The sequence below is a fragment of the Pimephales promelas genome, chromosome 3 (assembly GCF_988280905.1).
Source record: "Pimephales promelas chromosome 3, fPimPro1.hap1.1, whole genome shotgun sequence".
In the NCBI taxonomy this organism is placed as follows: Eukaryota; Metazoa; Chordata; class Actinopteri; order Cypriniformes; family Leuciscidae; genus Pimephales; species Pimephales promelas.
Window position 1 is genome coordinate 18,903,258 of NC_142771.1, and position 17,292 is coordinate 18,920,549.

General features: G+C 38.9%; 1 protein-coding gene and 1 long non-coding RNA gene across 3 annotated transcripts in view; one reads left to right on the forward strand and one right to left on the reverse strand.

Annotated features, from left to right (window-relative positions):
* The first annotated feature begins 1,565 nt into the window (after positions 1–1,565).
* On the forward strand, positions 1,566–13,690 carry LOC148982002 (uncharacterized). Its single transcript, XR_016155097.1, has 2 exons — positions 1,566–2,633; positions 11,112–13,690. It is a non-coding gene; the product is annotated as an uncharacterized LOC148982002 (long non-coding RNA).
* Positions 10,735–17,292, reverse strand: part of LOC120478282 (neurexophilin-1) — a 41,327-nt gene continuing 34,769 nt past the window's right edge. The window contains exons 2-3 of one of the 2 annotated variants that reach the window (XR_016155096.1): positions 14,592–15,605; positions 10,735–13,418 (exon numbers count right to left, since the gene is read on the reverse strand). Coding sequence is in view for 1 of the 2 variants with exons in the window: in XM_039670101.2 (XP_039526035.2) it covers positions 14,808–15,605 (798 nt within the window). In the remaining variant the exon portion in view is untranslated. Of the gene's footprint in view, positions 15,606–17,292 lie in introns of both variants that reach the window. The other variant, XM_039670101.2, reaches the window with a different exon arrangement.

Here is a 17,292-nt window from a genome sequence, read left to right on the forward strand (position 1 = left end):
CTATCAATAATTTGCAGATGTCAACTAACTGTCATTAAAGAATGACTAGTGTTACATTCTTGTCCTTTTTTGATTTCCTGTTCCTATTGTTCCTGTGGTTCACTTCCTGTGTTTACCTTGTTTCCTTAGCTCCTTTGTTTGTTTCCATAGTTACCCTTGTTTGTTGCTATAGTGATTAATTACCCGCACCTGTCCCTTGTTAGCTGCTCTTGTCATCTTGTGTATATACAGTGAACCCTAGTGTCTCAGTATAGTCTGTTGATGGTTGTTGTCTTTGCGTGTTTGTTAAACTGTTGAAGTTTTGTACCCTATCTAATTATGCAGATAATTTCTACCCATTCCTTGTTTTCCAGTTTGTTCTGTATTATCATTTTTTTGTGTTTTGAATATATTTTTGATGCATTTACATTCTTGACTCTCCTCTTCCCTGCCACCGTGTAACAGATAGAACTGAGGTGTTCATGATTAAATTATATCAACGCATTCTCACCCCAAGGCGTCACCTTTGACCATGCTTCAATATTTGACGTTTTAGGCGCCCTTTAGCGTCACTTACATGACGTGATCCTACGGCGTCATCTAACTGACGCTAAAGGAAAGCGTCAGTTAGAGGACGTGGTTAGGTTTAGGTGTGGGGTGGGGGTAGGGTACACGCGATCCTAGGGCGTCATCTAACTGACGCTAAAGGGCGCCTAAAGCGTCAGATATTGAAGCATGTCCAAATGCTTCCCAAGGCGTCAGTTAAGTGACGCCTTGGGGGTGAGAATGAGCTGATTATATTGGGGCTGCTATTTTCCTATGAGGGGGAGATTGCAATTTGATAGCATCTTTTTCTGATGGTGCTGGAGAGTTTGTTTGGGTTAGTTCACCAAGATCCAATCAATATCAAACTTTTGTTCATTTTTGAGAGGGCCATAATCTGGGCCCTGGAATGTGCTGGTCACCACATGAAGTGTTAGGTTTAAATCTTTTTAAATCAAGTGGCGAGTCTGGTTTTTCCACTACTGTCTTCATTTCTCTGTGGATCTATTTTACTTGATCCTCCATGTCGGATGCAACACTTCACACATAATACTTTAATAATGACCGCATGCTAAAAAGCCGATGTTGATAAGAGCTGTGACTCATGCGATTGTGTACGTTGAGGGTGGAGGGATGAAGCAGGTTTGATTTAGTGACTTACAAAAAAATGCTCATATTATGTGTATTTTATGACCATTATATACTTTTCTGGTGCCTTCTTTGACTTTAGGCAAGGCAACAGGCAAGGCATATTTATATAGCACATTTCATACACAGTGGCAATTCAAAGTGCTTTACATGGAAGAAATTAAAATAATCAAAAGAAATCAGAATAATTAAAACAGCATTTTAAAGTAAAAACTTTAATTATGTATTTTTACTTTAAAGTAAAAATACATCAACAAATGTGACATTTTAACATGTTTTATCATTATTCTCACTAAATTCTATGATTTAGTCATAAAGAGATAATAAAGGGTGAAAAAGTCATTATTAATGTATTAATAGCCTTTTGTTCTTCACCATTTTTCATTAGACCAAAGTTTCCATTGCTTGTTTGACTTTTTATTAAATGTGTGATATAATGATATATATATATCATCTACCTAAAACTCCAATAAGCATCTTGTCTCCTCCTCTGTTTCAACGGTGTGTCAACATTGCCTGACTTAATTTGAAGCGTTAACTCTTTAAACCCCATTTCTTGCAAAGTGCTCTCAGACCCCTGCAAGGAAGTGGGTGTGAAAACACCTTTAATGTGCTCTGATTCTTTCCCTCTGTCTTTCTGACCTAAATGTTCTCTGTTTCTCTCATTTACACGCGTCTTTCCTCATCCATGTGATTTCACACCTTCACATGAAGCCTATGACAACTCGCCTTATTCTCAAAATGAGTCATGCCACTTTGAGAGATTGTCAAGAAGACATCCTGATGCACGTGCTCGGCATGTGCTGCAGTTTTCTGTGCCTGTCACAGGTGGTCGACCAAAATTTATGCAGTCAAACATGTTGGTTTCTAACTGCTTCATTAGGCGTTACAAAGCTGCTTGTCATGACTTTACAATTTTTTGTATGCACCTTCATATCATTCTTTTTTTTTTATCATTCTTGCACAGCATTATGTTTATTAAGATGGAGCCGGTCCTGCATTCTACGGTATCATATGAAATCTAGTTTATTAGGAAGGAGTACCAACATAGGGAATTAATGGGGAAAGACTGGAGAGATAAGACGAGGAGTGTTTTACTTGAGGGATTTTGATGGTCGCCCATTAAAGAGTAGGAAAAATGGTGAGGGAGGACCGAATGTGCTAGAGTGAGGGAAAATGAAGATTGATTGAGGGATGTAGAAGGAGGGTAGAGAAAGACAGAGCGGAAGCTGAGTCTGCATTTTGAAGAAGCTATGAGGGAAATAATTGAGGGCCCTACTGTGTGCGTAGGTAATAAAATAAACACGGAAAGTTTGCTTAAGTCATAAAAAGCACAAAAATACACTTTCAATTCTTTATCCATTCCTTTCTATTGTCTTGTTTTGTCCTGACATTTTTTTTCTGTTCCTAAACTACAGAGACGGCATTTATCATGGGCATGATCCAGATGCGACGGCAACAAGGTAGGCAACTTAATTATCCTGCTTTCTAAGACACTTCATTTTAGCTATATTCTAAGTCAGCATTGCGTGTATGCTTTGTAGAGAAAGAACTCTTGTTGTGCACTGTGACGAGCTAAGTGAAAAAATAAGTCCAAAATGACAGATGAGGCAAGAGAAATGTCGATTATAAATTAACTTGCATTTCATTCAATACTTAAAACTATTGAAGAACAAACAGTTCGGTGTAATTAAAAATGGATTTTATCCAATATGTGTGTGATATATTTTATGCTCATTAGAGTATTTTGCCGATAGCTTAGCAACATGCTAATGTCAAACTCTCTTAAAATCAATAATGAGTCGAGTCTCCGGTGTGTGGCTTGCTGTTTGTGCTGAGTTGCTGCGTATATGCAGTGTGCTCCAAATCAGATGCTTATGAGGTTAGGTTTCTGTCTGTGTAGCAGCAAGGCAGCTTACTAGCTTTTGGAACAGTGCGCATTCTCATCCTAGGGCATCTTCTAACTGACACTTTTGACCATGCGTTTAAATCTGATGCACACTGCAACCTTTAACGTCAGTTAGATGACTCTAGTAGGTTTAGATCTGGGGTAGGGTTAGGGTTAAACCACTAGGAGGCGCGTCTCGTATTGACGCTAAAGGGTGCCATGTGCGTCGGATGTTGCCGCATGGTCAAAAGCGTCAATTAAATGACACCTTGGGATGAGAACGGGCTATGCCTGTCTGTTCATCTCATTAATTTGCGTAGTCAGCATTGTGTTTATTGACATCTTTTGAAATGTAACCATGTTTGGGAGTTATTTATATATACTGTAGGTGCCACTTTATTTTACAGTACTGTTTCACATATTCATACTGTGTACTTATTGGATTAATAATCAGAATCAGAATGAGCTTTATTCCCTAAGTGTGTGCAAACACAAGGAATTTGTTAAGGTGTTTGAACTTTTGAATGAAAGTGTACATACAGTATGCTATGAGTGTATCTTATCCCTGACTTTACTGTACATACACAGTCAGTGTGTTCATATCAGTAGCAGTCCATTCCATCACTACACACACATACAATAGAGAAAGACAGCGAGAGAGTGAGAGAGACATGAGTGGAGGAAGTGGTGGCCTGAGGAACTGTCACATGTCTCTCTGAAGGACGGCTTCCCAATAAATGTCACTTCCCATCAGGCGGTGGGGCTGTCACTGTTTCTGACTATTACCCAAATGATGCCGCTTTATTTCATAAAAGAGAGGTAGAGAGAGAGAAAGGAACAAAAGAGAGGTAAATAAAAATAGGGTGTCCTGAGGAGGGTGGGGGAAAATAACAAAAGAAACCAAATGTGGCTGACAGATAGAAGAGGATGAGAGAAAGAAAGAAGTGTCACTGTGAATGTGTAGTCTTTCTATGGATGTTTATTCAAAGAGACACTGAGCTTACTAGACTGAGAGATGGATGGATTGATGATAAAAGATGATCATATAAAGTATATAGATAGAGGGATGAGGAGGCAAACATTGTCTGACTTTCTCTGTTTTCTGCCTCTCTCTTTCTTCTGTCTTCCTTCCCTCCCTCCCTCCCTCCCTCCCCACCTCTATTCCATTTTCTTCTTTATTTTATTCAGTTGTTCATTTCACAAATTTGTTTGTTTTTTTTGTTTATCTGAAATTCAATTATTCATTCTCTATGTTGTATATGTCTTTCTTTCTTTCTTTCTTTTTAAATTAGAATGATTTCTGGAGGATCATGTGATCATGTTTAAACAGTTGTTTAAAATTGCACTCTTATTTTACATTATTACTATTTTGGTGTATTTCAAATAAATGCAGCCTTAGTGAGCTTATAAAAGTCTTACCAACCCCAGACTAGTGCAGTTTTTGATGTGGTTCACTTACCTACAAACATTCATTGATTGTAGAGTGGATAAATACAATGCATTCTCATCCCAAGACGTCTCACGCACATACAGTAGGCACCCTTTAGCGTCAATATAACACGCTTCGGTTATGGGTAGGTTCAGTGGCGGCTGGTGAAAATTATTGTCGGGGGGGGGGGGGGGGGGGGGTTGGGGGGGGGGGGCTGAATAAGTGGGGGGTCTGGGGGTTCCCCCCCAAAAAAATTTTTATTTAGTAGATGTGATTTCCTGCATTCTGGTGCATTTTAGGCCTTAGGCCATGCCCTTACCTATACCAATAAAATAACTTAAACCAGTCAATACCAATGGTCAAATAATACAATAATAATAATAACAGTTTGACAGTTAATGATAATGAACAAGTTGCATGTTTATTATGCTCTGTGTGCTGACAGAAAAAGTGCAAATGCATAATATTGATAAATTATAATATAGGTAATACAAAAAAAAAAAAAGTAATACAACAATCTAGTTTAATCAATCCCCAGCTGTAGACTACATATTTTTGACAAATTGACAATTGGATAATGGATAACAATGTGTTGATACTAGAGAAAGAGAGAGAGAAAAGGCTCTGAAAGAGAGGGTGGGACAACGTTCTTGAGGGTAACACCCAAGTATGAGAAGAAAGTTGATTTTAACTAGTATGAAACACAGTAATCTATCTCAGAACTTAAAAACATCAAAAACAAAGCAAACACACAGGTATTAATATTCCTATAACTATTTTAATATCAAATGTGTGTGAAACAGTGTTTATGTGTGTGTGAGTGAGTGAGTGACAGAGACAGACAGATCAATTCCCACGACTAACTTTACATTATTTCCACTCGACGTCACTGGCGCTGCCATTCTTCTCTCATCTGAGGTAAAAAAAAAAATGTCCCGTGGTGCGCGTGCACGGTGCACTCCCCTAATCTGATACTGTGGGCGATATTTTCAGCGCCCCCAAACCATAAAATTTAACGGCGCTGATTGGCGAAATATAAACTTTTTTGCATAGCAACCGGGGAACCATTGGCTTAAATTCCAGCACTGTGGGGCTGAGCGAACTGGCGCCCTGAGAAGACAGCCTATTGGCTATACTACTACACCAACATGATAAAAGTAACGAAAGTGAATGCAAATATCATTCTGGTGAGTTCAAAACACTTTTCAAAGTAAAACCATTATTAGCATATAATTAACACAGATTATTTTTCAAAATGATAAATTATAATATATATTAAAAAAACAGACAGACAGGTCGGAGGGAGGGCGGCGCCCCAGCGCCCTCTATGGGCGAGCCACCCCTGGGTAGGTTTAGATCTGGGGTAGGGTTAGACCTCTAGGAGGCGCCTTCTGGCCCATGTTGGATGTCTACGCATTGGCAAAAGCGTCATTATATGACGCCTTGGGATGAGAACGGGCTGGTAAATACCCATTCACATAAAACCACCTGAAAATAAACACATCCTAAATAGAAATCCTTTCACTCAGATAAAAAAAAAATTCCTTGTATCTCTTTTTTCAGACACACACACACACACACACACACCTAGGCTTCTTTTAGTCGAGTGAATAATTACTTTGCCAAAGGGCACCGCTATGATCCCTGGCTGGTATTTAAAGTCCCGTCAGTGAATTTAAATCACTTCCTCTGATTCACGGCACCTCACTCTGAAGTGGAGATGTCCTTTACAGCTGCCCCACAGAGAGAGAGAGATCTCTTCTGCTGTCACAATGATCGACTCGTGATGCCTCTTTTAGCTTTGTATGTCTGGAGGCATGTAGGTGTGTGGTATGTATCATATGTTCTGTGTCTAAAAGAATGTAAAGCTTGGTGCGTATAAAGGAGGATTGCTTTAAAAATAGGGAATTCTGCATCAGGAAACACCTTTCACAGTAGATCATTCAGAATAAATTGTAATCGGATGAACTAAATTAACATTACCTGTGATCACACATTCTAAATTGAATTGGCAAGTTGTTACTTTGCTTGGCAGCCATAAAGAGCCTACGGTTATGCTAATGAATATTACTTATAGTGTGGAAAATGTATTGCTGGAGTTCTATGATAAATATGCCATGCGATTCTGTGAATCACAGTGATTTTAGGCACTCCATTGTGAATCATGCCCAAGAAACCCATTACCGGTTTCAAAATCACTGTAATAGCCTCTCATTGCTCATTGTTTTGTATTTTAAAGTATCAGTTTACATTTGTCTTTTCAGCATCTGGATGTAGACCCAAACAAGTGCTTAATTATTTTAAAGTGTCTGAGTCACAGGAATTGTTCAAGGCTTTGTTATGCGTTTGGTTGGCTTCCTCTGTAGTCTCTGGAGGAGATTCTGTCAAGCCAGATCATTAAAAACAGACCAAGTCATTGATTCAAGGTGAAAGGTAGTGTTACACTGTGGAGACAAACACACATTTGCTGTAAGAAAAAAAAGAGAATGAAACATTTGAGGAGTCAGTCCGGCATCTCTCAAATCTTAACCTACGTTGATAGTCGCTGATAGTCAAGCGTTTAAAAAAAAAAGAGTCTAATACAATATCTAGAAACCTAGGTCTAATGGCTAATATTATGGTAATAAATACATAAATACATTTCCTCAAAATTCTCTTTAAAATAGAAATTATTAATGAAGCTGTTTTAAGATAACTCATTTTATTTCATCAAGATGTTGCTGTTCCAAACTGTGAAAAGAAAACGGTTACAAATATTTTGACAACAAAATTAAAACCTCCATCATTACAATTTGATTCATCTTATTACAACCGTTGTGAGATGGAGTTTTTAGAGCAGTGCTATATTGTACTCGCACTGTATAATCTGGTCATTAATTTAATTTGCAAGGTCTGTGAGAGATTATTCTAATTCAATTAGAATGATTAGTTTGTTCATGTCATCTTATTCTGGCCCCTGGGGCTGTTTTTCTTCTTTTACTCCTATCAGCCTAACAGATGCTCTTTAATTTTTTTTTTTCTCTCTGTCTCATGCTCTCATATTTTTTCATCAGGTCTTTGGTTTTCCTCTCCTTCCATTTCGCTTTCTAGCCAGCTAAACCACCTCTCTCTCTCTCCATCTTCCAGTATGAGTTTGAGTAATATTGAGTATTGAGGAAGGGTTTTGAGTAGCTGTTGGATTGTGTGCTATTAGTGACTGTATCTTTGTGAGCCCCGGCTGTGCTAATCTCTGTTGTTGAGCGTCGTGGCGGTCTAGAAATGCTATTAAAATTGTACATGGAAACACTTCCAATGTGTCTGTGTGCAGGATTTCTGTGTCTGCTGCTGACAGTTCTGAGGCAAAATATTGTTACCGAAAGAACAAGACAGAAAAAATATATTCCCACATATTTGAATTTGATGAGCAGAGCTATGCTAATGACTAGCCTCTAGACTCTTTTGGTTTCCAGGTAACTGCTCTCCTAATTGGTTTTCATAGACATGGAGGTCTTCGTCGTCCTACTCATCCTTTTTCTTGCTCATTCTCTCCCTCTTTCTTTTCTCCTGCATTGGACTGCTTTTCGTTTGTGCCTTTTTTTCGTTGAGTATTCGAGAAGCTTTTTGTGGATTCTTCAGGTTGGATCTTAAACTAGAGAGAGCACATCAATATTAATGATTCGTTATGAAAATCAGGCCAACGGTTCGTGGCAAAGGAAAAAGAGCACTCAGCCCAACACTGCTGGATTCTGCGTTCTCGTAGCCGTCTGGTATTCCCAGATTTGTCGATCTATATTCCACCATATCACAGTTCATAAACAAGATGTATAAATAGGGTAATCTCCCAGATTCTTGACACCATCCATCCAAACCAGAATTGTGAAGCTTGAAATGTACATTTGTAGAAGCAGCATCAATGAATTAGAAGCTTTTTATTATTTGTATATATTATTTAATTATTTAAGTCAAACTTTTTCATTTGGCAGCACGTTTCAATTATCTTTGTTTATACAATTTTTGGATATTTGTCACCAAATGCAAAGTGAAGCTCCACTTCAAGGTCAGGAAGTGACTCATGCCAACATGCATAATATTAATCTTTTGAATATTCTTTTCAAACTGTGTATTTTAATGTATACATCCAAGTGATTTTTTTTTTCCTTTTTTATTGAGTTTTTATATTTTACTGTTTAATTAGTTTGCACCTTTTTATTTTGCTACTGATTTATTTCTAATTTATTTATCATGCAGTTTACTTTCTCTGTATTTTCATATTAAACATATTTATTTATTTATTTAATAAATAACCAGGAACTAGCCTTTATTTCTGTTGTTTAATGGATTATGCCACAAATGCACAAATGCTGCCAATAGAGGTTTTGACATGAAAGATTCCTTTAGCCAGTGGACACACCGTCCATGATCATCCTCTGTATGTTGTTCTCAACCCATAGTCCCAGCCAGCAAATGTGTGTATCATTATAACCTGTACTAATTATTCAGTTTGGCTTCATGGTGTATGGACTGATTTTGTGGTATTATTTATTTAAATATCAGAATTTTTTATGTTTCTTGATGAACTTCAAAATCATATAAGGCCAGGTACATTACTCCATTGGCATGGCATTTTTTTTTTAACTATAAAACTTATCCGGTTTGCTCGTGTATATTAATTGTGTGATGACATATTTCTAATTTATGTTACATGCAAAAAACTTATAATCAAACTTATTATCTTTCTTATTTATCTTACTTATTATCATCATCAAATTATCCAAAGCATTTTTGACCATGCTTCAATATCTGACGCTTTAGGCACCCTTTAGCGTCAGTTAGATGACGCCCTAGGATCGCGTGTAACCCTCATACCCCAGACCTAAACCTACCCGCCGTAGGATCGTGTCATGTAACTGATGCTAAAGGGTGCCTAAAGTGTTGAATATTGAAGCATGGTCAAAAGGTGATGCCTTGGGGTGAGAATGCGTTGAATATGTGTAGGCCCTATTGTACGAAAGCCCTAGTTTACAAACAAACCACAAACCACATCTCAGTTTCTTAAGTTGACAATAAAACTGACCACATATTTACTAAAGTTTTTATGATAGTAAAGTCTCCTTAAGTGTCAGACACCAAATTTGAACTGGTTCATCACTGCCAGACATGGAGCAGCTTTTGTATTTCACTAAGACATGCCTTTTGTGACCTCCAGAACTAGATACAAGAAGATCGTTAAGAATAACAAGCCGAATTCAAGGACATCTTTGAGATTTGGAGAAAACAACTTATGAGGTCACAAAATAACAATAAGAAGACAGAAACAAATAATAATGCCTACATTTGCTCTCTTCCTCAGATGCACAGGCTATTCATTTAATATACAGGCCAATATTTATGACCTTAGGCCATGACATGATCTTACAGGCTTATGCAAAAGGCAATAACCAAAGCTAGTGGTCTGATATTCTGTCTTTTTTTTTTCCATAGCGTACATTTTCAGAAATATTTTAACTATGTTCAATTGCCATTCCGTTGTTTATATGCCCTCTTATTTTTCACTTATCTGTCCTTTTCTTATGCTTTTCTCTCCGTTATGTTCTCCCTTGCTGTCTAATGTGTTGTGGGGCGCCACCGCTGGTTTGTTTTGAATTATGTTATTAACGTTGGGTTGAGCTGGAGCTCACAGCCCAAATGGCGGTTTCATCACTCTCTCCAAGGTTATCCTCAGGCAGGTTGTGCAAGAGGCCGGATTGGGGGATGAGAGGAAAGAAAGAAAAAGTGAAGAGAGCAGAGGGTGGTTAGGGGCTTGAAACAACATATATAAAGACAAAGAGAACAAAATGGAACGGGAGTTGCTGTCAGATACAGCATTGTAATCAATCTGCTTAATGACGACATAATTCAAGCTCATTTGCATTTTATGGAATGTCAGGTTTAATTGTGATTCTGGACATATTTAATGCCAATTATGTCCACAGTTTCAGACAGAAAGGAATGAACGAAAGTGAGAAGACATTTTGAGTTCACGGTGACACAAAGTGTATTATTATTTTATTGTATAGTTGCACCGTTTCAATAGTTCTGTCACCTCTTTCTCTCATTCCACCTCTTTCTCCGTGTCCCTGTGGAATATTGCCTCCTGTTTTCCCCGCTTCTTGCCATGGGCACTGAAAACAATTATGCAAAGAGAGTGATAACATAGACTTTCATGTCGTAGTCATGTCATCCCCTCTGTCAATCAGCAGTCAAAACAAGATGAGACCTGAGACGACAGTCACTTTAGCCCTCTGAACTCAGTGCTTTCCTTCTAATTTATTCAGTTTTTTTTTTTTGTCAGATGTCAGAAAACCACAATAAATGCCACCATTGTCATCCATACACTATATGACACACACGTAAAATAAACAATGTAAAAATAGAGAAATAAAACAGCAAACCTCAAATGAACCAGAGAAAAGTCCACTGTATGTCTGACATGTAATACAGCTTCATCCAGTCTCCGGGAGCTGGATTATTGTATTTGAATTCATATATATTTCTCATATATATATTTAGAAATATCCATTTATTTATATATATATATATATATATGCAGTATGTCTGTTCAGTACATTTTGTACCACATTTCATTATACAATTTCTTGCTTACAGAGGCTGCTAGCTCAGTTCTGGTTCTACGGATTGACCAGGTGTCCGATGCTCCGTCCAAGCCCGACAGGCCAGCCAAGGAGCCCGTCGCTATGACAACTGAAGAGTTCCTCCACTTCAACTTTTATCCTTGCCTTGGCAACACCCAGCAGTGCGTGACAGTGTAGTCTTCTTATCCCTCTTCTGCAGTCAGAGGGAGATTCTGAGTTGTTTTGGCGGCATTTCCCTTGGATATAATGGTAACTATTCCTGTAGGGGGCTGCGTTATGTATGGGTAACAGATTGCAGCTAGCTTTGTGGGCAAGTAGCATTCAAAGTGGGACTATTACCTGAAAGCAAGTTGAAGCAAATTAAAATTGATTTCTAAATGGTATGTTTTTATGCAGCACTGTTGTGCTCATGTTCAGTGGTTTAATATAGACACACAATAGTCAGCGAACTCTCGTATGAGCACCAGGGGAACACTTAATGTTCTGTTGTTAACTGTGAGTGTTGAACAAGTAGGGATCTATTCTGAAGTATCCTGTGATCATAAGAAGAGTGAAGGGAACCACTAGGGGTTTGCTGAAGATGTTTCCTGGCTAAAAAGAAAATAGAGAAGAAAGAAAGACAATGTAAGAAAGTGAAAAAGGATGGTAGCAAGAAAGAAAGACCAAAAGAAAGAAGGGATGAAAAAAGGAAGCAAACAAATGAAGGGAACAAGCAAAAAAAAAAAAGAGCAAAAGAAAACAAAAGGAGGAAGATATAAAGAAAAGAAAGTGAAAGAAAGAGAGAAAAAAAGGATTAATGGAAGAAAACAAAATGAAATTGAACAAATAAAGAAAAGCATTGTAACAAAGGATTGAACGAACGAACAAATGAATGTGAAAAAATGTCAAAGAGCAAACAAAAGGAAAAGAATGACTGAAAAGGATGAACTAATGAGTGAGAAACAATGAATGAAACAAATGAAATCAAGTTGAACGACTGAAAGAGAACAAAAAGAAACAAGAAAGAAGGCACAAAAGAGTAAGACTGAAAGCAACGAAAATGAATGGAACAATGAAGTTGAACAATTGAAAAAGAATGAGCAAAAAAAGAACTAATGAAAAAAAGAGAATGAAAGATTCCTGCAAGTGAGCGATTACACCATTACGGGGAGCATCTCTCTCTCTCTTTCTCTCTCTCTCTATCTCTCTCTCTGTGTGCGTGCACTTCTGTGCAGGCGGTAGTGTAGTTAAGCTGCAGAAGATTAGGAAGCTCAGTCCAGACCAGCGCCTGAGGGAGAAGCGAGAGCCCCAGCGCTCAGTTCACCAGCAGGGCAAGCGAGACATGCTGCCCTGGGCACAGAGGCGTTTTATTTGCACATGTGTCTGTCTTGAAAATTGGACTGAGGCAAACTTCATATGACCAGACTGGCCAAACATTTTGACATTGTTGCATACTTTGGAAGCAACAGAAACAAATCAAAGCCTCACAGTCTAGATCAAATGTTCAATTACACAGATCAGACACAGGCCTGTCACAGAAAACGATTTGCAGCATGGTTTAAGTCAGACTGTAAGAATGCTAGTCCGATGTCTATGATGTATAATCAAACCATATACTAGGTTTAATGTCTTGTAACGTCCATCATGAGCTTATCTTTGATGTCTAAAGTTTTTGTAACTTCATGCGTGTGTTTTTTTTTTACCAGCTTGTATGCTACAAGTTTATTGTCAGGTAATTTCAGACCTCTAAAATTTCTTTGTAAAGCAATACATTTCAGAATAGAGGGAGATAAATAGTATGTCTTTTAAGAACATGGTTAAACCGATTTATCCAGCAGGATATTTCCGTCTTTGTAACTCTCTAAATTGCGCGGAAACCCACAGGGATATATTCACCACACTGAATTTAACTTCAGGCAAAGATTTTTTTTTTTTTTCCTTCGTGGGCTCATAAAAAGCTTCTTCCCCCCAACTCTCTCGGTGAGATGACACTTTGATGTTCCATATTGTGCTTTTATGTTACTCTATTTAGCATCCTGAGTTTGTTTTTCAGTTTTTTGTTTTTTTTCATGATTCTCTCCTCTTCTCCTCCTCTATATTCATTCGGTCCCTTCCTCATCTGTTTGTTCCCGGTCCATCTCCTGTTAGTTTGCTCATGTTGTGAGTCACCTTTCATATCCTCTTTCTCCTCTTCACTCTGTCATGCACACCTGCTCGTCACTGCAGACGTCACGACACCCACTGCTGTTTTTTACCTTCCATCCTTTCTCTCTGTCTTTCCTCTTCCCTCATTTCTCCCCCTGATGATTTCAGTATCACTGTGAAGCTGCTTTGATACAATCTGTAATGTAAAAAGCACTATTTAAATAAAGGTGGCTTGGCTTGACACCTGTGTTCATTTTGGCTGGTCTGCCCTTGTTTGACCTAAATTTACTTTTAAAATTCAATTCTATATCAATTTCCTTCACAATAATTTGTCTATAAACAGGGTGTTCATTGCAGGTCAGCTTGAATTATGTTCATGTAATGTAGAAATTTTACATCCAGAGAAGACCTTTGCCAGGTAACTCTCAAAATGTACTGCAAGCTCTCCCATTTAACAGTGTGATTAAATTATGCAAAATTAACTTGTTTTTTTTTTTTCTCAACGATAAACCAGCTGACTGTCACTGAATGTTCAGACAAGGACAAAGCAATCGTGCGTTCAAAAGAACAGTTATCACAGCACAAAGTCAGGAATCCTGACCAAACAAAACCTCTTTTCTGCTCTTCCGTAACAGTCGGAACAATAGAGAGATTGGGCTCAATGCAGACTCAACATCTCCTTTTCAGGGCTGTATTTTTAATTAAAGTGCTTTCTGCCCCCTTTTTTATTTTCATTGATATTAAGGTTTTTTTTTCTTCAGTTTTCTTTCGGTGACATTTTTTTAAGCAGAGGTGGAAAAATTGAGGTGTCATTAATGCATGTTGTGTGTAAATGTATTGTGTGAGCTAATGTGTTTATTTTTTTGGAAAAATAACCTACACTCCTAAAAAACAAATATTATAAATGGGGGTTTACAGAAATGGCACAATTTTTGGTTCCCTAAAGAACCAATCAGTGAACAGTTCTTCAATTATTATTTTTTTCTTAGTTTGAAGAACAAATATTCATTTTAAACAACCTTTTGTGCAATGGGTCCATGGATGTTAAAGAACCATAGTTGCGAGAAAAAAAAAGAACATTTTTTAAGAGCGTACACCAAATCAGCAAACTCTTCCACCTCTGCATAGCAGCCTGTGGTGACCAGTATGATTTCTTGCTCCTGGGTAATAAATAGAAGGCTTTAACACTTAGCACTGATTAGCGCAGCCAATCAGGGACTCGGACTGATGCAGCAGACCCTCCCACACTGAGCAGCTGGGCCTGACCATTTGGTTTTGCATATATGTATTTTTGCAGTTCACATTTGCCAGGTTGATTTAGAGGTTCTTCAGGACATCAACTGCAGCAAATTATATACTGTACATTCACCTTTTGAACCACCTGTGATGTTCAGGTCATGAGAAGGTAGTCCATAACAGCTCAATGATAAGTTTCTGAAGACTCTTTAGCTCTTTAGCTTAAAACCCGTCCCAAATTAGCATTTCGCATTCATCTTTGTGTCCGTAATAGAACCAATCCCTCATATGCTAACACCTTCCCCCATCCAGCCTTCCTCGTTCCTCTAGTCAACTGCTCCCTACAGCTCTACCCCGAGGGTAGGTAGGGCATCTCATTGTGGTAGTTATAGTCTGGACAGACCTTCTGCACCAGTCGGTAGTCTGTGCTGTAGAATGAAATGTAGATACAAATGACCTTAAAGGGTTTGGAGCAGATCCAGGACACATGGCTTTGTGTCTGCTCCTGGAAGCAGGTCTTGGAGGGGTCGTAGTTGCAGAGCGAGGTGCGTTTGCTGCGGTCCACCTTCTCATAGTCTATGCGGCAGTTGAAGATCTTTGAGTCTTTGGGGTAGACCACGCTCTGCCGCTCCAAGTCGAACTCCACAGCCTTTACCGGAGGTACCAGGCTGACGGAGATGTTCCCCTGGCCGGTGGAATTGTGACGGAAGTAGACGCTGAAGGTGCCGTTCCCGTGATCAACGATCTTACCCGTGATGAGCAGGTTGAGGCGCACTGTCTTGATGTTAGAGTAGAAGTCGCCCCAGCCAAACATCTTCTTAAATTTGCCTGTTTTGACGATCGGGGGGCGGCGCTTCACACGGGAGTTCCCGGACTCATCCGTGTCCGTTTTGAGGAGGTCGCTACCCAGCATTTCCCAAAATTCCTGTTTGGAAAAGGGCACCGGAGAACGATAGGGCAGCTCCATTGTGGACGTGTTGGCAGCTCGGCCACGGCTGTGCATCACCCAGCGGCTCAGGGGTGAAATCGAACCCTGAGATCCCAGAACGCCAAGAGTTTTGGAGGAGTCTGCTGGGGAGGAGGCCTTTGACGTAGATGAGGGGAAGGAAGAAGCTGACGAGGGGGTCTCTTCCTGCCTTAGAGCCAGCTGGAGGAAAGAAAACAGGAGCAAGAGTGAGCCAGTTAGTGGAAGTATAATAGAGATGATGACATTTTAAGAGAGAGGAGGTTACACAGACAGGAATTTGAATAGAAACTAGATTTGCATTTCCCAAAGGAAATAGCGGCATTTGCACGGAAGCAAAAGAACAGTGTTGACGTTTACTTATGCTTAGGGTTTAGACTGTTTTTGCAAAAAATGTTTTTTTTTGTTTTAAATTTCTATAAGAAGCCAAAATGTGCTGCACACCTAAGGCTGAAATCTGCAAAACAAAGTTTGAATGGAGTCAAATTATGGAATGTATGTTGATTTGTTTTGAAACTGTTGAGAAGATGAATAATAATAGAATGTGTTTGAAATATCAGCACAGGAATTCTAATGCAGTGCTTGCCTTGCAATATAGCATTATTTGAATGTCTGAATTGAAAGCAGAAAAAAAAGAACTGCTAAAAAGGAAACATTAGCACTTAGAATCAACATTCACCCACAGAAAAGCGTCATAGATAAAAATGTCCAGGCCACATTAGACTCACGTCAACAGGAATAAATCTCTGCTATCTGACCTCTCCTCTATACTCACTGGTTCGCTATATTGCTTTATATATTTTGTGGGAATGGTTTGATCCCTTTATGGCTGTTAGAGTATAATCTGTTTTTACAGGAGATCTCTAGGACTCCCAGAGCCAATTTGACTAAGAGAGAGAGAGAGAGGGGGGGGGGAAGAGTGCAAGCCACATTCATTTTAAAATTAACTTTAATACATTTTAACATCTTATTTATTGAGCAAAGCCATGAACAGATAGAAAATAATAATTCAGCAGAGAGTGGAAGAGGTTTTGGGATGAAAGTCCAAAAGGAAAGAAGGATGTTGTTAGATAAAATAGTGTTAGTGAAAGTGTGTATCACACAGTATATAGAGGGTTGTGGAGGTGGAAGAGAAGCCTCCTTATGTGGGCTCATGGATAGGTGAAGACCCCCAGAGTGGGCGTAACTGGTAATTACGGGATGGTAATGATCTATTTGAAAACATCTCATACACAGATAATCCTACAAGAGCTCTCATACCTTGGATCAAACAGTTGAATGTGACACTTCACAAGTTTGTGTGTGAGTGTGTGTGTGTGTGTGTGTGTTGCAGAGTGTCAGAAAACAATGATGCTTTGATGTATTGTTTATTATCTGATGAGCTCTAAATTCTTTTTGGTCTGTGTCTCTGAGCCATAGGCCTGAGCTGCATTGTATCCGCATGGTCAGGTTCAAAGCAAAAACTCCCCCAAAAGAAACATTCGTTTCTAGGAAACATCCTCATGCTGTACAGAAGCTCTCTGACTACACCAGAGACAGAATCACTTCCACGTTTATGGGTTGCAGAGACCTTGTGAGTTGGGGCAACATGAACCACAACCAAGAAAATTAATTCCCATTTCCAGTTGTGTCCAAGTCAACTGATGCCATCTCACACTACCAATAGTCATGTGACCTCTTGTCTTCACCTCCATCTGTTCCAGGGCATAGACATATAACTGAGACTTGTCTCTGGAGTGCCAAGTGTCTCTGAACCTGAGGTAGGTTCAAAGAGTAGACACCGTTTTAGTTGTGCCTTTTGTTGTTGTTGATGATTCGCCAAGATGGACTGGTTTTTGTAGCGTTGCCAAGTTTGATTCATTTTAGCAAA